The sequence below is a fragment of the Oncorhynchus mykiss genome, chromosome 3, assembly GCF_057628025.1.
Source record: "Oncorhynchus mykiss isolate SJ-2025 chromosome 3, ASM5762802v1, whole genome shotgun sequence".
Lineage (NCBI taxonomy): Eukaryota > Metazoa > Chordata > Actinopteri > Salmoniformes > Salmonidae > Oncorhynchus > Oncorhynchus mykiss.
This window is the reverse complement of record NC_143024.1, coordinates 28,973,581-28,996,255: the sequence shown is the minus strand read 5'-3', so window position 1 is coordinate 28,996,255 and position 22,675 is coordinate 28,973,581. Positions and strand designations below refer to the sequence as shown.

Genomic DNA, 22,675 nt, shown 5'->3' with positions numbered 1-22,675 from the left:
CCCACTCAGATCACGTCCTGACCAACACTAAAACAAAGAAAACACAAAAGAACTATGGTCAGAACGTGACACCCTCTACTATTATTCTGACATTTCACAGTCTTAAAATAAAGTGGTGATCTAGTTTTACTAGTATTAAATGTCAGGAATTGTGAAAAACTGAGTTTAAATGTATTTGGCTAAACTGTATGTAAACTTCCGACTTCAACTGTATGTTCAGTCCAACATAGCCCCACACACGTACAGTCAATTACAGCCACACACATTGATCAGACAAAGCCACTCACATGTGGTTTTCAGTTTCAATTCCCTGTGCCGACAGTATGGTGTGTTTGTATCATCAACACTTGCTATTTACTCAATAACATTAACTGTTACATTATCCATAGGATATGCTGTCCTTGCTGTGTGTGTGTGTGTGTGTGTGTGTGTGTGTGTGTGTGTGTGTGTGTGTGTGTTGACGTGTCATTCCCTAGGTGACAGAGGTGACAGCTTTGTCCATCACACTAATGCAAGGAGAAAGGCTCATTGTTTTCAGTAAACACACACACCTCTGCTCTGACAGCCTTTCCTACAGATAGACCTGTCCACATTCCAACTGGTCTTCCTGGGGATGTAATCTTGAGCAGAGTGACACTCAGTTAACCAGTTACAATGCGCCTGGGCTCATACCACGCATATCTAATTTAGACGAACAGAGGGATCTGAGAAACAGCCTGCTAGCCAGTCAGCCAGCCAGCCAGCCAGCCAGCCAGCCAGCCAGCCAGCCAGCCAGTCAGTCAGCCCAGCCCACTCACGTCTCAGGACCAGGAAAAGAGCAACACATGGCATAAACACCCACAGGCTCTCTGTTCAGGATAGCCAGGGCTTTGGAAGCAGCTTTGAATAAATAACAGCCTTTAGTTGACTGCTCTCAGCTCACACACACTTGCCCATGGAGCTCTGTGGGGATGGGATAAAGCATGGCAACGACGGGGATAAAGCAAGGTAACAAAGGGGATAGCTTTAATTCGGTTACGGATCATTAGAATGGCACTGCTGGAGATTGGCTTCTTCTTCGTTCAGGGAAGCCGTAGAGATACCTTTGGTTTTTAGCTGCAAACAAACAAATTGGCTTCACAACACATAGTAACAGCCCATACACCAACTGATAGCCCATACACCATCATGGTTCCAGTGAATATCGTAGATGGATGAGCCGGCTAGTGAAGTATAGGCCTTCAGCGTGGCTACATAGTGTGAAAAGGTGGATAAATTACACAGTAACAGAATTGTGCTGAGACTCACATTCTTCACTTAAAATGTACGCCAAAGAAAAACCATTGATTGCAAAGTTTAACAAACCATATAACTCTATGCACAAGGACTACTTTTAACAATTTACAATGAACATTTTACAAAAACACATTCACTGGAAGAAGAGTGCAGATCCAAACTTTGGTAACAGAATTTCTGTAAAAAAAAAGAAATTTGGTGTCCACGTTTTACAAAAAGTCTTACATATCTGCTGCGAATGAAGATTTGACGATGTCTGCAGACAGAATGTGAGGTCAGCTAAGACACGAATCTCTTTTGGTTATTGAACTACAGTAAGTGAAGTGGATTTACACCCGGTAACGGAATTTCATCATGGGTCCCTGATCTGTATTACACAGAAATGAATAATTATGGACATGAATGCCATTCTCTTCATGGTGATGTATCCTAAATAGGTACACAAAGGTAGAACAATATCCTCTTTTGCATATTTGGGTATTATTCTACACACGGGCTATTATTGTTAATGAGCTCCGCCCCCAAACAAGACCAAATCAGAACCAATCAAAGACGTCTATGTTGCACAACTTTGGACATCAAATTACAGCACAGTAGAGCTATGTTGAATTCATTACAGCACAGTAGAGCTATGTTGAATTCATTACAGCACAGTAGAGCTATGTTGAATTCATTACAGCACAGTAGAGCTATGTTGAATTCATTACCGCACAACATATAACATCAGAGTTGAGTAGAATAGAGTTCAGTACAGTACAGTTGAGTACAGTAAAGTTTTGTTCAGTACAGTACAATACTGTACATTATAGTTTACTCAACTCGTGTGTTCTACTGTATGCAGTAATGAACTATACTCTACTTTACTGTACTGTACTGTACTGTGCTGTCCAAACTTGTGAACCCAGCTGTTGTTGGTGACTACTATGATTTCCCATTGTAGCCAATTCAATTTCAGAAATTCCCGTTAAAATATTTCAGAAATTCTGTTACCAATTATGAGTTTAATCACTTAATAATTCATAAACAAAATTGATATCAGTAGAAAACACTATAACTAACTTTCGTTATCGTCCCTCCTCATGAGGAAGAGAAATTTGAAAATATCTTAAAGATATGTGGGCTTTTGGTAACAATATTTCAAGACACAAGGCAATGTTTCTTAACCTTACAGAAGGCAGAAACATTTCTCCAAAACTAAATATAATTGTTGATATTAGTTCAACATTAGTTTGTTTTGATATATTTCTTATACCTTTTAAGAGTTTTTTTCCATCTGTTTGACAAGAAATCAAAGCCTTTGCTTATTCCAAATGGTTGAAAAATGTATATGCTTTCATTAAGAAAAAATATATAGACTCTTAGCTTTAATATCACAACTAATTTGACATGAACTTCACATGTTGGTGCTCGTGGGTCCTTTTACAGGGAAATAACCAGGGTGTTAGTGTGGGTCTAACTTTTTACAGGGAAATGACCAGGGTGTTAGTGTGGGTCTAACTTTTTACAGGGAAATGACCAGGGTGTTAGTGTGGGTCTAAATTTTACAGGGAAATAACCAGGGTGTTAGTGTGGGTCTAACTTTTTACAGGGAAATAACCAGGGTGTTAGTGTGGGTCTAACTTTTTACAGGGAAATGACCAGGGTGTTAGTGTGAGTCTAACTTTTTACAGGGAAATGACCAGGGTGTTAGTGTGAGTCTAACTTTTTACAGGGAAATAACCAGGGTGTTAGTGTGGGTCTAACTTTTTACAGGGAAATAACCAGGGTGTTAGTGTGGGTCTAACTTTTTACAGGGAAATGACCAGGGTGTTAGTGTGAGTCTAACTTTTTACAGGGAAATGACCAGGGTGTTAGTGTGAGTCTAACTTTTTACAGGGAAATGACCAGGGTGTTAGTGTGAGTCTAACTTTTTACAGGGAAATGACCAGGGTGTTAGTGTGAGTCTAACTTTTTACAGGGAAATGACCAGGGTGTTAGTGTGAGTCTAACTTTTTACAGGGAAATGACCAGGGTGTTAGTGTGGGTCTAACTTTTTACAGGGAAATGACCAGGGTGTTAGTGTGGGTCTAACTTTTTACAGGGAAATGACCAGGGTGTTAGTGTGGGTCTAACTTTTTACAGGGAAATGACCAGGGTGTTAGTGTGAGTCTAACTTTTTACAGGGAAATGACCAGGGTGTTAGTGTGGGTCTAACTTTTTACAGGGAAATGACCAGGGTGTTAGTGTGGGTCTAACTTTTTACAGGGAAATGACCAGGGTGTTAGTGTGAGTCTAACTTTTTACAGGGAAATGACCAGGGTGTTAGTGTGGGTCTAACTTTTTACAGGGAAATGACCAGGGTGTTAGTGTGGGTCTAACTTTTTACAGGGAAATGACCAGGGTGTTAGTGTGGGTCTAACTTTTTACAGGGAAATGACCAGGGTGTTAGTGTGGGTCTAACTTTTTACAGGGAAATGACCAGGGTGTTAGTGTGGGTCTAACTTTTTACAGGGAAATGACCAGGGTGTTAGTGTGGGTCTAACTTTTTACAGGGAAATGACCAGGGTGTTAGTGTGGGTCTAACTTTTTTCAAAATGACAACTGACTTTTGGCAGACTGAGTACCTATCAGACAGGGATGCTAGGTGACCTTTCTCTCCCCTTCACAAACACACTGGCCTATTAGAGGGGCGGGACTCAACATAATCTCTCCACTGACAGACCGAAAGACGGCGCCCACACACATCCACCTACCAACCACAGGAGGATGGTGGCACCTTAATTGGGGAGGACGGGCACGTCGTAATGGCTGGAGCGGAAGTAGTGGAATGGTATAAAAAACATCAAACACATGGTTTCCATGTGTCAGGCTAACTCTGACAGGTGGAGCTGTTTGTTACACTAACTGACCATCTAGCTGCCAGGCCAAGCAGACTGGTGGACATTTTTCCAGGTCTATTTCTCTATCTGTCTTTTCTTCCTCTAGCTGACAGCAGAGTACACAGACACACAACAGTACGAGACGTGATTGGGGTGGGAGAAAATATGAGCGGCTCAATTTGACGGGTCAGTACTTCTTAGCCAATGCAATATAGTTAGAGTTGTCTCAGTGTGGTGCCATTTTGGTTCAATGCGTTGGGTGAGTCCATGTCCATCCTGGTCCATGAGGCCATGTAGCCTATACATAATATTGTGTTTTACAAGTGAAGCAAACTCTCTTATTAAACGTGTTCAATTCTTCAAATGTATGCTGATCATGTTCATCACGCCTCAAAAGGCCAGTTAATGTTTGAATGTCCAAACACTAATTATTGCCATCTGGAGTATGAGAAATGCTGAATCAATAAACACATGAAAAGCAAATTGTGTGAATGTGTGGGCATTGGCATTGAGATGATCAGAGGTGTTATTGCCTCAGAGAAATAATAATGATTCTACAGTCAAGGTAAGACTGTAAGCCTAGTTTAAGCACATCTCTGGCCTCCTCATGTGTATGGCTTACAGGGGCTGTGTGGGCCATGCTATTAACTACACAGGTGTGATCCTGTTAATACAGGGGATTCAAAAGGTCTTCATAATGTGGAGAGAGTAAGGAGAGGATAATCAGAACACAATATAGACCTGTCAGACTTTATCCCACCAACCCCTCCTCTCTCCTCCTCTCCTCTCCTCTATTCTCCTCTCCTCGCCTCTATTCTCCTCTCCTCTCACCCTTATCCTCCACTCCTCTGTCTCTCCTCTCTGCTCTCTTCCCCTCCTATCCCTCTCCCCCCTCCTCTCCTCTTCATATCCTCATGTTTGCTGAATAAAACCCTTATCTCCACTGGATTACATTTTCATTTTACCCCAGACAGTCAGACAGACCTCCCCTCCCCAATCCCCTTCCACCCCTCCCTTCCCCTTCTCCATCCTCCCCCCAAACCCACTTCCACCGCTTGCTCCGCCCCCCTATCCTTCTCTGCTCCACCTGCAACCTGCTAAAGGGCACACAGATCCCCTGCAGCCAGGCCAACAGGGTTGCAGGTGTACCTCCATCGATACCCAAGTTGGCGACAGGCCATCCCACTACTGGGTCTCTCCCCTTTTTTCCTTTTTTCCCCTCTACCCCTCTCTCTTTGTGTCTGTGTGTTCAAGGGGTGTACTGGATGGATGCAGGTGGCAGAGAGGGCTGGGGTTTTGGGGGGGAATCTTACAAATGTGAGGAGAGCAGACAGCCCCAATTTTTTCTTTGGCAAAACAGACAATCAATAAAATGTTTTTATACAGTATCTCGATCTGTCCTCCTAGGTTGCTTTGTGTAAGATTCCCTGCCTGGGGCATACTCCCTACACACACCGATTCACACAGACATACAAACACACACAGACAGACACACACAGACGCACACGCACCCACACACTTATCCCCGACAGCCCTCGGCAAAACAAACCGAACCGCTTTGTCTCTGTCTTCACACCTGACTCCACTGACCTTTGTCTCTCTTTCGTCATCCCTCTCTTTCTCTCTATATGTCTCTCTTTCTTCATCCCTCTCTTTCTCTCTATATGTCTCTCTTTCTTCATCCCTCTCTTTCTCTCTATATGTCTCTCTTTCTTCATCCCTCTCTTTCTCTCTATATGTATCTTTCTTCATCCCTCTCTTTCTCTCTATATGTCTCTCTTTCTTCATCCCTCTCTTTCTCTCTATATGTCTCTCTTTCTTCATCCCTCTCTTTCTCTCTATATGTCTCTCTTTCTTCATCCCTCTCTTTCTCTCTATATGTCTCTCTTTCTTCATCCCTCTCTTTCTCTCTATATGTCTCTCTTTCTTCATCCCTCTCTTTCTCTCTATATGTCTATTTCTTCATCCCTCTCTCTCTCTCTATGTCTCTCTTTCTTCATGCCTCTCTTTCTCTCTCCCATCCTCTCATCTCAGTAATTGTCTGCATTCATTATTAACTCATTTCAGAGGATGAATGAATATGAATTCCTCACATTATCACTCCACTTCAATTCTGCCGATGGGGGGAATTATAGAGGACAGAGGAGCCGATTATGGGATTCATGAGACCTCACACAGCCATAAAATATTGATGCAGTCAGGCCCTGAGTCCTGTTCAGAAATATATCTATCAATCTATCTGCCATCCCTATTAATCCCTAATCACTGGTTCCTTTAATAAGCACCTAGCGGAAGAATTGAATAGCTACCTGACCCAGAGTTAAAGAGGGCCACAGACCTCATGCTGATTAGATCAAGAGCCAAAGCTTACTGCTCAAGTACACAAGTATGCAAGTAAACAGTAATCGCAGTCAATTGGTCAGTCAACAATGATTCAAGGTAAAAATCTGTCGTTCTGCCCTTGAACAAGGCAGTTAACCCACTGTTCCAAACCGGCATTGTAAATAAGAATTTGTTCTTCACTGACTTGCCTAGTTAAATAAAGGTAAAAAAAAAAAAAATGAAAAAAAAGGTGCAGTGTATAAAGTCAGGACATTGCTGTCTCAGCCACTGCCTGTCACCAAGGGAGTACCCCAAGGCTCGATCCTAGGCCCCACACTCATCTCAATTTATATCAACAACATAGCTCAGGCAGTAGGAAGCTCTCTCATCCATTTATATGCAGAGCTTTCTTATTGTCCAACAAGCTTTCTCTACCCTTAACCTTGTTCTGAACACCTCCAAAACAAAGGTCATGTGGTTTGGTAAGAAGATTGCCCCTCTCCCCACCGGTGTGATTACTACCTCAGAGGGTTTAGAGCTTGAGGTAGTCACCTCATACAAGTACTTGGGAGTATGGCTAGACGGTACACTATCCATCTCTCAGCACATATCCAAGCTACAGGCTAAGGTTAAATCTAGACTTGGTTTCCTCTATCGTAATCACTCCTCTTTCACCCCAGCTGCCAAACTAACCCTGATTCAGATGACCATCCTACCCATGCTAGATCAAGGAGAGGTAATTTATAGATAAGCAGGTAAGGGTGCTCTCGAGCAAATCAAATCAAATCAAATTGTATTTGTCACATACACATGGTTAGCAGATGTTAATGCGAGTGTAGCGAAATGCTTGTGCTTCTAGTTCCGACAATGCAGTAATAACCAACAAGTAATCTAGCTAACAATTCCAAAACTACTACCTTATAGACACAAGTGTAAGGGGATAAAGAATATGTACATAAAGATATATGAATGAGTGATGGTACAGAGCGGCATAGGCAAGATACAGTAGATGGTATTGAGTGCAGTATATACATATGAGATGAGTATGTAAACAAAGTGGCATAGTTAAAGTGGCTAGTGATACATGTATTACATAAAGATGCAGTAGATGATATAGAGTACAGTATATACATATACATATGAGATGAATAATGTAGGGTGTGTAAACATTATATTAGGTAGCATTGTTTAAAGTGGCTAGTGATATATTTTACATAATTTCCCATCAATTCCCATTATTAAAGTGGCTGGAGTTGAGTCAGTGTGTTGGCAGCAGCCCCTCAATGTTAGTGGTGGCTGTTTAACAGTCTGATGGCCTTGAGATAGAAGCTGTTTTTCAGTCTCTCGGTCCCAGCTTTGATGCACCTGTACTGACCTTGCCTTCTGGATGATAGCGGGGTGAACAGGCAGTGGCTCGGGTGGTTGTTGTCCTTGATGATCTTTATGGCCTTCCTGTGACATCGGGTGGTGTAGGTGTCCTGGAGGGCAGGTAGTTTGCCCCCGGTGATGCATTGTGCAGACCTCACTACCCTCTGGAGAGCCTTACGGTTGTGGGCGGAGCAGTTGCCGTATCAGGCGCTGCTGCGCCTTCTTCACGATGCTGTCTGTGTGGGTGGGCCAATTCAGTTTGTCTGTGATGTGTACGCCGAGGAACTTAAAACTTACTACCCTCTCCACTGCTGTTCCATCGATGTGGATAGGAGGGTGTTCCCTCTGCTGTTTCCTGAAGTCCACAATCATCTCCTTAGTTTTGTTGACATTGAGTGTGAGGTTATTTTCCTGACACCACACTCCGAGGGCCCTCACCTCCTCCCTGTAGGCCGTCTCGTCGTTGTTGGTAATCAAGCCTACCACTGTAGTGTCGTCCGCAAACTTGATGATTGAGTTGGAGGCGTGCGTGGCCACGCAGTCGTGGGTGAACAGGGAGTACATGAGAGGGCTCAGAACGCACCCTTGTGGGGCCCCAGTGTTGAGGATCAGCGGGGTGGAAATGTTGTTGCCTACCCTCACCACCAGGGGGCGGCCCATCAGGAAGTCCAGTACCCAGTTGCACAGGGCGGGGTCGAGACCCAGGGTCTCGAGCTTGAAGACGAGCTTGGAGGGCACTATGGTGTTAAATGCCGAGCTGTAGTCGATGAACAATTTTGCACGCCCAATTTTTCAGTTTTTGATTTGTTAAAAAAGTTTGAAATATCCAATAAATGTCGTTCCACTTCATGATTGTGTCCCACTTGTTGTTGATTCTTCACAAAAAAATACAGTTTTATATCTTTATGTTTGAAGCCTGAAATGTGGCAAAAGGTCGCAAAGTTCAAGGGGGCCGAATACTTTCGCAAGGCACTGTAGGTATTCCTCTTGTCCAGATGGGTTAGGGCAGTGTGCAGTGTGGTTGAGATTGCATCGTCTGTGGACCTATTTGGGCGGTAAGCAAATTGGAGTGGGTCTAGGGTGTCAGGTAGGGTGGAGGTGATATGGTCCTTGACTAGTCTCTCAAAGCACTTCATGATGACAGAAGTGAGTGCTACCGTGCGGTAGTCGTTTAGCTCAGTTACCTTAGCTTTCTTGGGAACAGGAACAATGGTGGCCCTCTTGAAGCATGTGGGAACAACAGACTGGGATAGGGATTGATTGAATATGTCCGTAAACACACCAGCCAGCTGGTCTGCGCATGCTCTGAGGGCGCGGCTGGGGATGCCGTCTGGGCCTGCAGCCTTGCGAGGGTTAACACGTTTAAATGTTTTCCTCACGTCGGATGCAGTGAAGGAGATTCCACATGTTTTAGTTGCGGGCCGTGTCAGTGGCAGTGAATTGTCCTCAAAGCGGGCAAAAAAGTTATTTAGTCTGCCTGGGAGCAAGACATCCTGGTCCGTGACGGGGCTGGTTTTCTTTTTGTAATCCGTGATTGACTGTAGACCCTGCCACATACCTCTTGTGTCTGAGCCGTTGAATTGAGATTCTACTTTGTCTCTATACTGACGCTTAGCTTGTTTGATTGCCTTGCGGAGGGAATAGTTACACTGTTTGTATTCGGTCATGTTTCCGGTCACCTTGCCCTGATTAAAAGCAGTGGTTCGGGCTTTCAGTTTCACGCGAATGCTGCCATCAATCCACGGTTTCTGGTTTGGGAATGTTTTAATCGTTGCTATGGGAACGACATCTTCAACGCACGTTCTAATGAACTCGCTCACCGAATCAGCGTATTCGTCAATGTTGTTGTCTTCTTTACCATTCAGACATCAGATTTGCCACCAATGCTTTTTATAGAACACATCACTGCACTCTATACTCCTCTGTAAACTGGTCATCTCAGTATACCCAATGCTTATTTATAAAACCCTCTTAGGCCTCACTCCCCCCTATCTACTGCAGGCCTCATCCTCCACATACAACACCTGTTTTGCCAGTCACATTCTGTTAAAGGTCCCCAAAGCACACACATCCCTGGGTCGCTCCTCTTTTCAGTTTACTGCAGTTAGTGACTGGAACGAGCTGAAAAAAGCACTCAAACTGGACGGTTTTATCTCCATCTCTTCATTCAAAGACTCAATCATGGAGACAGTTGTGGCTGCTTCACATGATGTATTCTTGTCTCTACCTTCTTGCCCTTTGTGGAGTTGGCTGTGCCCAATAATGTTTGTACCATGCTTTGTGCTGCTACCATGTTGTGCTGCTGCCATGTTGTGTTGCTACCGTGTTGTTGTCATGTGTTGCTGCCATGATGTGTTGTTGTCTTATGTCTCTCTTTCTGTAGTGTTGTGGTGCCTCTTGTCGTGATGTGTGTTTTAGCCTATATTTTTTATTTTCAATCACAGCCCCAATCCCGGATAGGAGGCCTTTTGCCTTTTGGTAGGCCGTCATTGTAAATACGAATTTCTTCTTAACTGACTTGCCTAGTTAAATAAAGGTTAAATAAATTAAAAAGTGCTCAAAGTGAGACTATACGCACGCACACAAACACACAGCTGACTCACCAGGAATATCCTCTCCAGCTGATCCTGGATGTCCTTCATCCCAGGGAAAGCTGCCACTCCTTGGATCATCTCGATGAAGATGCAGCCCACGCCCCTGGGGAGACACAGACAGCATCCACATTAGAGACAGCCAGACAGCATCCTCATTAGGGACAGACAGACAGCATCCACATTAGAGACAGACAGACAACATCCCCATTAGAGACATGGAGACAGCATCCACATTAGAGACACACAGCCAGCATCCCCATTAGAGATACACAGACAGCATCCCCTTTAGAGACACACAGACAGCATCCCCATTAGAGACACACAGACAGCATCAACAGAGTTGGAGAGCTCCAGAGCCATCAGCAGTAAACATTTGAACCCCTCTATGAAGAATACTAGCCTCCACAACTACAATTCATCATGATTTAATCTATAGTGTACTCAAATGGCTTTGCAGAAGAGCACAGTATATTTTGAAAGGCAAATGGTTCACTTTTGGGGAATATCTTAATTTCCATCTAAATCTATGGTGGATGTCTTGATTTCCTAGAGGATTCAGCTTCAGTAAAGTGTTTGCTCAGAAGACTAACTCTGTGTGGCATCTGAGGTGGTGATGGTTGGATAATGGGATGCCCAGTGGAGAGAGAAGGAGAGCGGGATGGAGAAAGAGAGGTGGCCAGTTATGGAGAGTGGTGTGTATGTGTGTGTAGGTTTAAACAGGTGTCAGAGCCCATTTGTCAGAGAACTATTGTTTCCTGACAGATTCACTTTCTGGCCCAGTGCACACTACTCACTCCCTCTTTTCCTCCATCTCTGCATGACCCAGCTATGGTTGAGCAGCCACACAGATAATACAGAAAGATGAATGAATAGAAATAGAGAGGGAGAGAGAGACAAGCACCAGCATCATTTTCATCCCCCTTAACACACCACACACCTTAATTCCTTTTTGAAAACTTCATCCGTCTCCATAGTGTACCTATAGACCAGGAAGAGCCCTATACATTTCTAAAAGTCCAATGGATAGAAGTAGGTGCTGGATGGAACAATACATTTTCATCAGCAAACTGTTCAGATATTTCTTAGATCTTTATATAGAGACTGGTGTTTAATCAGATACAGAGGTTTGGCTTCGCAGGGAGAGGGATAAACCCGCTAATAACAGTGTGAAAACGACAGGGATTCAACCACTTCCTCTCACACCTCTCTTTGTCTGTCTGGCTGGGCTGTCTGTCATTGTCCACAGTGTCAGCTTGACTGACAGGTGCCTGGTGAAACGCCAGGCTCACTGAGGCGATAACAGACATAAAAATAGACTAGAGGAAGAATCCCTGTTCTTTTCCACCCTATTCTTCCCTTTCCTCCTGTCTTCCAGATGATCTGATCCTTTAACCTTTTAGTGGTTTGACGGATATGGGACAGACTGTTACTCAAACCAGTGACCCAGCACTGAGCACACTGCGGTCAATGTGAGCGCTGCCTGTTCATGGAACACTGCTTTCTAAGTGACGGTATAGGTCTTTCTATGTTGAGTGGCTCCAGTCTCGGTGGAGTGGAAAGGTGCCCTAAGGATTTGCCCACCTGCTCTACTGCCAACCTAACCCCCTGCCTCTCCCTCTCCCCCACTATGCTTTAATTGCCCGCGGTGGGATGCAGCTCGGGTCCTTGGAAAGGGGCGTACTCGAGGACTGCCTGTCCAGATCGATGTGGTCACGGTTCATTTCACAGCCTGGACGGCAGTTCTGAAAGACCCCTGTCCATATACTGACTAAAGCTGTCTGTCTGTCGCCACAGGAAGGCCTCTATCTGTCCATGTCCACAGTAAATTCCCCTGTCTGTCCATACTGAGCCTCAGACCAGATCAGGTCTCCCAGCTTCTCATCAACCCCAGATAGAGACATGGCCAGGTCTCGACCTCTCCTCCCTATGGAACACATTCACACAGCTGTCTGTGGCTCTCTGTGGGGTTCACACCTCATCTGATCTAGAGGAGGAAGTATTCTCCCTGTTGTGGAGAGGGATGTGGCAAGAGGTAGGGGGTCAGGGGTTAAAAGTCAGTGGTACTACCCACCACATGTCCAGGCAGGTGGAGTAGTCTGTGGATCCCAGGAGGACATCAGGGGGGCGGTACCACAGGGTCACCACCTCATTGGAGTAGGTGTGGCTGGGGACTGACTTAGCCCGTGCCAGACCTGCAGGAGAGAACACACACACACACTGTAAGGAACAACAAGTGGGAACAGAAACATTATATGTTAACTTTATCATTGAATGCCCTCCACTGAGGCTCCATAAGATGAGAGAAAAGCTGGTGCAAAGCGGAGCAGGTCTTGCCTGAGGTGCTCTTTGACATGGACCCTGGGTACCAACAGGACCAGGGCTATCAGAATACCAATCAGACATACTCAAAGCTACAACAGACCATCTCCATACACTACATCTAACATCAAGGACACCGCTCCCTAAACTGATACAGTATTGTGTGTGAACTGAGTGTGTGTATGAACTGAGTGTGTGTGTGAACTGAGTGTGTGTGTGAACTGAGTGTGTGTGTGAACTGTGTGTGTGTGTGTGTGTGTGTGTGTGTGTGTGTGTGTGTGTGTGTGTGTGCATGTGTGTGTGTGTGTGCATGTGCATGTACTGGCACTGCAGAGCCAGCTAGTTTTAATGAGTCTGGTGGCATTTAGCTAGCTGTCCTCCCAGGTGGTGAGACTGGTTCATTATAGCATTTAGCTAAAACAGCCAAGACTTCCTCCCCCTTTTGCCAGCCCCCTGTGTGTGTGTGTGGTGTGTGTGTGTGTGTGTGTGTGTGTGTGTGTGTGTGTGTGTGTGTGGGCAGGGAGTAGTTAACATGTCCCTATGCCAGAACAGACCCAGGCTTCCAGGAGAGAGGGATGTTGAGCCAGGCTTCCTCACAGTCTAACACTATAATTTACAGACTAATCTGACCTGTAAACAATAGGCTGTGTCACAGAGAGGAGAGACCAATATCCCAGACACACTGAGAGCCTATCATTTACACTGCGGGTGCTGTGAGGTGTGTGTGTGTAGGGGGGACTGGGAGGTTAACGCAGGGCAGGAGCAGGGAGGAGAGATCTAATCATCATAAAAAGACCAGAATAATAGACTGATGGGGTAGTTACAGTATATGGGTTGTCTGGCTGTAGGTTCATCTGAATGATAGAGAGATGGAGAGAGAAAGACAGGGAGGGAAGGTAGATGGAGGAGAGGGATAGAAAGAGAAAGACAGGGAGGGAAGGTAGAGGAAGGAGAGGGATGGAAAGAGAAAGACAGGGAGGGAAGGTAGTGGAAGGAGAGAGATGGAAAGAGAAAGACAGGGAGGGAAGGTAGAGGAAGGAGAGGGATGGAAAGAGAAAGACAGGGAGGGAAGATAGATGGAGGAGAGGGATGGAAAGAGAAAGACAGGGAGGGAAGGTAGTGGAAGGAGAGGGATGGAAAGAGAAAGACAGGGAGGGAAGGTAGAGGAAGGAGAGGGATGGAAAGAGAAAGACAGGGAGGGAAGGTAGAGGAAGGAGAGGGATGGCGGGAGAAAGGCAGGGAGGGAAGGTAGTGGAAGGAGAGAGATGGAAAGAGAAAGACAGGGAGGGAAGGTAGAGGAAGGAGAGGGATGGAGGGAGAAAGACAGGGAGGGAAGGTAGACGGAGGAAAGGGACGGAGGGAGAAAGGCAGGGAGGGAAGGTAGACGGAGGAAAGGGACGGAGGGAGAAAGACAGGGAAGGTAGATGGAGGAGAGGGAATGATAGGAAATAGTGGGGGGGTGTACTGTATTTACACTCCAGGACCTAGATGATTGGATTCCCTCTCCTCCACTCCTCCAGTGTAGTCACCACGGTAACAGCACGAAACAGGCGGATGGACACATTGCTCTTTCTATAAAATGGTGACTGCCTGGTGGCCCTGACATTCTACATCAGAGAACACCTGAGAGACCTACTGCAGCGAGAGGCTCCATTTCAAAAGGCCTTCACACACATGCACCAACGCACACAACAACCTTCATACCTTCAAACACTGACACTCCTGGCATTGAGACAACAGTTTCACACTATACAACCGGTGTGGCTCCTGGCTGGCCTTCCATTCCAGGTCGCCCAGGAATGAAGGTCACACACCCACTTATACGCAGGCAAGCACACGCACGCACGCACGTACACACACACACACACACACACACACACACACACACACACACACACACACACACACACACACACAGGTAGCCCTGGGTGTGAAGTTCAGTAGTGAATTATACATCACACTGTGTCCCCATGGCAACACCAGGGGTCAGAGAACAGAGGGCAGGAGAGGAGGAGGAAGAGAAGGGGGGTTGAAGAAGAATACAGCCAGAGAGGAGACTGAAATAGACTCCATATCCCCCCTGGGACAAACAACCCAAGCCTTCTTTTGAAGTTCACTCTGAAGTCAAATGACTTTCAGATATCTCTGTGTAGCCTCCTCCTCATCTTCCTCATTTTCCTCCTCCTCCCCACCTCCTCGGCTGCTGTGTCTAAAGCTACGATAAATCCATGGGGAGAAAGAAACAAGATATACCAAACAAATTATTATTATTATTATTATTTTAAACAGCATTCATCATTACAAAAAACACTGAAAAACAATCTTGCAGATGCTGCAAATGCACAATTTGTTTCCGTCATGAAATGTGTAGCCAGAATAGAAAACAGGGTAAATTAAATAATGTGTCACTCCTCTTCTGCATCACCCCAGTCTAATATATCATGATGAATGTCTGATTGTGTGATTTGTAATAATACCCCCTGCTCATATCTCAAATATATATATAACAAAACTAGATATAAAATGGCTTTAAAATATTCTATAATGCTTTGGAAGTAATTTTGCATACTTGCACGGGTTTCTGGTGGCAATAACTGATTGTGTGCGCTTGGCAGGTAATTTATGTCTGGTCTGATAGAATCTGGGTAATGTGTGACGTGTGTGTGCGTGCTGGTGTGTGTGTGTGTGTGTGTCAACATGGCGTTGGCATGCATACTGCTATTGCTTCTTCATGGTCTGGGATCAAGACATTAACATTTTGATTCCCCTTTGCTTATCAAACACACACACAAGTACGCACACATACACACTCAAACAAGCAAAACTAGTATTTAGGATCAGAAAAATGTTTTATTCCCTCTGCTAAGAAAATCCCATGAGAGACAGTTGGCTCACATGCTGAATTAATTAATCCCATCCAAACATGGGCTTTTCAACTTCCTGTGATTCTCCCCACTTCTCCTCTCATATACAGTAGTAATAAAGGTATGTGGTGGATCACCTGCCACCTGCCTCTCTGTCTGTCAATCACAGCCTGTCTCTCTGTATGTCTATCACAGCCTGCCTCTCTGTCTGTCAATCACAGACTGTCTCTCTGTCTGTCTAGCACAGCCTGTCTCTCTGTCTGTCTATCACAGCCTGTCTCTCGTCTGTCTATCACAGCCTGTCTCTCTGTCTGTCTATCACAGCCTGTCTCTCTGTCTGTCTATCACAGCCTGTCTCTCTGTCTGTCTATCACAGCCTGTCTCTCTGTCTGTCTATCACAGCCTGTCTCTCTGTCTGTCTATCACAGCCTGCCTCTCTGTCTGTCTATCACAGCCTGTCTCTCTGTCTGTCTATCACAGCCTGTCTCTCTGTCTGTCTATCACAGCCTGTCTCTATATCACAGCCCATTTCACCACACTAAGTAATCCCCAATGAGATAGGCAGCAAACATCCCAGTCAAGTCATTCCCTGCATACATGCACACACACACACACACACACACACACACACACACACACACACACACACACACACACACACACACACACACACACACACACACACACACACACACACACACACACACACACACACACACACACACACACACACACACACACACACACACACACTCCCTGTAGGGCCTGTGTGTCTAGGTGTAGCTAACAGCACACAGGGGAAGTCCTGGTGCTCCATGAGGATTCCTCTGACGTTCCAACCAGATTCCTGCATCTCCATTGTCACATTGCTGCACTCTCCACAGATCATTATCCTCACCAGCTGTCTTCAAACTATATCACTACAACACACCCGCGCACACACACCAATCCCAACACTCCGAGGGACTCGAATCGAATCCCTAGGGAAGAAACAAAACAGTGCCCTCCAGCACACACACATATACACACACACACACACACACACACACACACACACACACACACACACACACACACACACACACACACACACACAAAACCTGACAAGGGAGGGAGGAAGATAATACAGTGTCTTCAAAGCTAACATTTTTGTGGATACAGTATAGAACAAGTGACATCATCAGTGCAATGTACTGTATCTATTGGTGGATTGTTAAACCAATGGCTGGATACATGTAGGTATTTGGATAGGTATTTGCAAGATGATTGTAATTTGCAGCATTGTTTTCAGGGTACCTATGGGAAATGTGTTGGTTCTTTTTCACTACAAGCTCAGCACAGAACATGTTGATAGTCCTATAATACCTCCCACAGTAGCCTGCGTCTGTTTCAAGTTGAGGCATCCAGCCAGACATAATAAAGTGTGATTGTGGAGGAAATGGAGGGAATGGTCTTTGTGAGGCTCCTACACACAGCAGGGCAGAGAACAAAGACAATCAGAGAGAGAGAGAGGAGAGCCCCACTTTCCATTTCTGCTGCCATACAATGGATACAATTAGCAGAGATGGAGTTGGCCCCGGGCCCATTGACTGGAGCAGGATTAGAGAGGAGAGAGACACCGCTCTGAGGAGAGAGAAGGGAGAGGGCTCTCATAGTATACACACTGAGATATCAAATCAAATTTTATTGGTCACATACACATGGTTAGCAGATGTTAATGCAAGTGTAGCGAAACGCTTGTCCTTCTAGTTCTGACAATGCAGTAATATCTAACAAGTAATCTAACAAATTCACAAGGGTTTTAAAGAGGTTGAAGAGGCGCTGCTACATCGATGTTATTGTCTGAGGCTATGCGGAACATATCCCAGTCCACTTAATTGAAGTAGCCTTGAAGCGTGGAATCCGATTGGTCAGACCAGCAGTGTCTAGACCTAAGCATGAGCGCTTCCTGTTTTAGTTTATGTCTATAGGAGGGGAGCAACAAGATGAAGTCATGGTCAGATTTGCCAAAGGGAGGGCAGGGGAGGAGGGCCTTGTATGCAGCGCAAAATTTAGAGTAGCAGTGGTCCAGTGTTTTGCTTGAGCGGGTACAATAATCAATGTGCTGGAAGAATTTAGGTAGCCTTGTTCTCAAAATAGCTTTGTTAAAATCCCCAGCTACAATATACGCAGCCTCAGGATATATGGTTTCCAGTTTAAATAGAGTCCAGTGAAGTTCTTTCAGGGCCGTCGAGGTATCTGCTTGGGGGAACATACACAGCTGTGACAATAATCGAAGAGAATTCTCTTGGGAGATAATGCGGTCAGCATTTGATTGTAAGGAATTTTAGGTCAGGTGAACAAAAGGGCTTGAGTTCCTGCATTTTGTTATGATTACACAATGAGTCGTTAATAATGAGGCATACACCCCCGCCCTTCTTCTTACCAGAGAGATGTTTTTTTCTGTCAGCGCAACGCATGAAGAGACCCGGTGGCTGAACTGACAACATATCACGAGAGAGCCATGTTTCCGTGAAACAGAGAATTTTACAATCTCATCCACCTTGTTGTCTAGAGACTGTAAATTGGCAAGTAACATGCTCTGAAGCGGTGGATGGTGTGCTCGCCTTCTAACCTGTTTTGGGTCGGCCTCTGGGATTAGAACCAATGTCCAGGGTGGAGGTCCGAACAAAGGTTCCCCTTCGGGAAAGTTGTATTCCTGGTTGTAATGTTGGTAAGTTGACATCGCTTTTATATCCAATAGTTCTTCCCGGCTGGATGTAATAACACTTGAGATTAAGATTTTCTGAGATAACAAAGTAAGAAATAATACAGAAAAAAAACAAATTACTGCATAGTTTCCTAAGGACGTGAAGCGAGGCGATTATCTCTGCCGGCGCCATCTTGCATCATATCCACAGCTGTATGACTGGGAAGGATCCACGCCACACGAGACACACCCCGTTGAGAGATTGTAGACACACACACACACACACACAGACACACCCAAACACACCCACAGACACACACTTATGTACGGGAGCACACACATACAGATGAGCATACACATACAGATGAGCGTACACATACAGATGAGCGTACACATACAGATGAGCGTACACATACAGATGAGCGTACACATGCAGATGAGCGTACACATACAGATGAGCGTACACATACAGATGAGCACACACATACAGATGAGCGTACACATACAGATGAGCGTACACATACAGATGAGCACACACATACAGATGAGCACACACATACAGATGAGCGTACACATACAGATGAGCGTACACATACAGATGAGCACACACATACAGATGAGCGTACACATACAGATGAGCGTACACATACAGATGAGCGTACACATACAGATGAGCGTACACATACAGATGAGCGTACACATACAGATGAGCGTACACATACAGATGAGCACACACATACAGATGAGCGTACACATACAGATGAGCGTACACATACAGATGAGCGTACACATACAGATGAGCGTACACGTACAGATGAGCGTACACATACAGATGAGCACACACATACAGATGAGCGTACACATACAGATGAGCACACACATACAGATGAGCACACACATACAGATGAGCACACACATACAGATGAGCACACACACACATTTGCAATTCAGTCTCACACAAAGAAACAATGTCTTAGTTACGACTCTCTCCTTTGATGATAGTCAAGCATACAAACACGAATGTCTATTGCATACACTTGACACATATGCTATAAACCAATACACACTAACACACACTTGTGACAGTTTAAGCCGTGCAGGTATGTGTGTCTGTGGCCCTTGTGAGAGTTAAGTGTCCTAGTGACCCCTGTGAGGGTGTGTAGTGAAGTACAGTGTGTGTGTGTGTGTGTGTGTGTGTGTGTGTGTGTGTGTGTGTGTGTGTGTGTGTGTGTGTGTGTTTATGTGAGATAGGTGATTACCGTCACCTTGGCACCATTGTAAAAACACACACATAAACACACACTACTTCAGTTGTTCTGTCCTTCAGTCTAATCACCTAAGCTTTTCATAACCCTCACTTGTTCGCCTTTTATTGTGATACTCATTAGGACAGCGAAACACACAAAGAGCTGCGGATGATTCTGGATCAGGTCCAGAAACAAATCAACCAGCAGGGACACAGAACCCATGCCACAGTCAGTCAGCCTTTTCTCCCCTCTCTCCCCTCCCCTTGATTCTCTCCAAGCCCCTCAATCCTCCCCCTTATCCCCATTTCCCACTACCTTCTCATCTCCTCTCCCTTCTATCCACCTTCCCATTCCCCAGTATCCTCTGCCTCTCCTTTCAGAACACACACACGTCGCTGCCTACAGCCTCTACTCAGCATCTAAATGAGATCCCCTAGGCTAGGCTGACCGTGTCAATGTGTGTGTGAATCCACAGCAGTATTTCCATGGGATTTCCATTCTTTCTCATTTAGCATGTTGTCCATTATTTTCTAATTGCCTTCCAGTAATATGTCTACTCTATAATGAGGAGGGTTTTACATTATTGATGAAGGTGTCCCCCCTGCCTGGGTGGCTAGAGGGATGGATGGAGGGGTGAATTGAGGGATAGAGAGATGATTTCCTGTGAGGCAGTCTTTGTCTGGTCTGTGGTGCCAGTCTGAGCCGGTAGTTCTACCGACTCTGGAAACCAGTCAAAACGTGTGGGTAGTATTTACAGAGCTGGGCAACATATTTACAGAACTGGGCAACATATTTACAGAACTGGGCACCATGAAAGGAGACTAGCCATATGGTGCTACTGCTTCTGGAGAGGTCTAACACACACACACACACACCCACACACACACACACACACACACACACACACACACACACACACACACACACACACACACACACACACACACACACACACACACACACACACACACACACACACACACACACACACACACACACACACACACACACACACACACACAGAGAGGGAAAGAAAGAGAAGGGACAAAGCGAGAGAGAGAAGAGAGAAAGAGAGATAGAGAGGCAGCGAGGAGAGAGAGAGAGTAAAAGAGTGCTAGTCAGACACAAATCAAAGCCACCTACCGAAGTCGGCCAGTTTGAGTTCTCCAGTGTCAGAGATGAGCAGGTTCTGAGGCTTGAGGTCACGGTGCAGGATATACCTCTGGTGGATGTAGGACAGACCTCTCAGCAACTGGTACAGGAACAACTGATAGACAGAGAGGAGATCCACCGATAATCATTCATCATTAGATGTAATATCTATGAATGATTCAATCATTCAATTCATGGATCATAAGTTCATTAGATTAATGAGAAATTTAATTAGAGTAGGCTATTCAGGAATCATTCAAACAATGTATATCATGTGTCTTCGATGGATTTCCAAGTCACCCACTATGTTGTCTCAATAGCAATATTTCCTTCTAATGTTTTTATTTTACATCCTGCTTTTTGTCCATCTAGTATCTACATCTCTCTTCTTCTCCATCTCTCTGGCTGCTTCATAGCATTGTTTGGACTCATATGTAACAGAGAAAGGCTATCCGGCACATAGACGAGTCATAGCAGCTATCCATCAGTAGGACATGTTAATGTCTTCATTCAGCCTCAACACAACACCAGCCCTGGTATATTAACTTCCACAACTCATTTACACCATTCATTTACACCATTAACTCTATAACGCTTGCACGCACACGCACAAACCCACAACCTCACTCGCACACACACACTCAGTCCACTCCCTAACGTCAATACTAGCCAATCAACCCAGAACTCCCCTCTCATCTTTTCCTCAGCTTGGACTATTGACCAGTGATCAAATAGATGCCCTCACAATGACCATCTGATCTCACACATCAATAACAAATAGTGACTGGTTCATTTGAAGGCTTGAGAGGAGATCAATAAATAAACAATATACAGAAAAAAATATAATAAACGTCTGTTCCATTTATGAATATGCCATAATATGTCATAAATATATCACAACAAAGTGGTTTTCAGTTACATTCAAATGTTAACAATGGGAAAAGGGTGAGAAAATAAGCATCAACACAAAATAAACTGTGAATAAATGTCCTCATATTTACTATTTTTTCTCTGACAGCACCTGAAAACAACATCAATGTCTATGGTTCTTTCAGATCCAGTGTTTTTTGTTCACTTTGCATCAATCAACCAACAATGAATTCTGAATCTGTGCAACTGCTGATTCTCCATTTCAACATTATAATCTTTCATTGCAATTTCTCTTCCCAGCAGCACTAGCAGGGTCTCGGCCAATTAGGCAGAGTGAAAACCATGGAGTCCAATCAGGGATCAGCCCTGTCTGGCATCTGGAGTCACCGGGTCAACAGTTTAGCATTCCTCAACTCGGCAGGCGGGCGATATGCGAAACAACACACAATGCTGGAAATTAGCATGAGAAATGTGTGTTTACTCATGTATAACAAAACACACTCGTCATTAAGTGGGCTAGGCAATCAAAAGGTTACTCATTTATTCACTCCCCTCTCTCTGCAAACGAAACATCAAAACGCTGCTTAAAAATAACTCTTATTGTCGACGACAGGGAAACTGAGAATTCTGTCAAATTAGCATATGATATGGTAGAAAGTAAAGTACAAGAGCAAAGATATTTCAGGTGGACTTCAAATGGAGTTGAGTGCTTGTGCTTTTCAGATGCATAACGTATGTCTTTACATGTATGTAAAAGGTCGACAGGCCTGCTCTATGAAACTCTATTCCATGTGTAGCCCTAGACTGTAGTCACACTCACTAGCCCAACACGGTCACTATACTAGCAGGACATTTGGCCACGTGACAGACATGACATCTGCTCGATGACTGGTCTCCCCATCTGGCTTAAAATGCTAAAGGCATCACTAGAATTTTTTTTTTTTTTTTAAAGAGAGAGAGAGAGAGAGAGAGAGAGAGAGAGAGAGAATGAGAGAGAGAGAGAGAGGGAGAGAGAATGAGAGAGAGAAGGGGGAAAGAGAAATACAGTGAAAGATAAAGAGAGGTGGTGATGCAGAGACAGAGAGAACCAGACAGAGTGAGGGAGTGATCTAGAAGG

At 44.8% G+C, this 22,675-nt stretch overlaps 1 protein-coding gene across 2 annotated transcripts in view; it reads right to left on the bottom strand.

The window, feature by feature from the left end:
- Positions 1-22,675, bottom strand: part of LOC110503753 (cyclin-dependent kinase 14) — a 215,632-nt gene that overhangs the window by 99,551 nt on the left and 93,406 nt on the right. For both annotated transcript variants that reach the window (XM_036970578.2, XM_036970579.2), the window contains 3 exons: positions 20,680-20,803; positions 12,489-12,609; positions 10,427-10,520 (listed from right to left, as the gene is read on the bottom strand). In XM_036970578.2, coding sequence (XP_036826473.1) covers positions 10,427-10,520; positions 12,489-12,609; positions 20,680-20,803 — 339 coding nt within the window. The remainder of the gene's footprint in view (positions 1-10,426; positions 10,521-12,488; positions 12,610-20,679; positions 20,804-22,675) is intronic.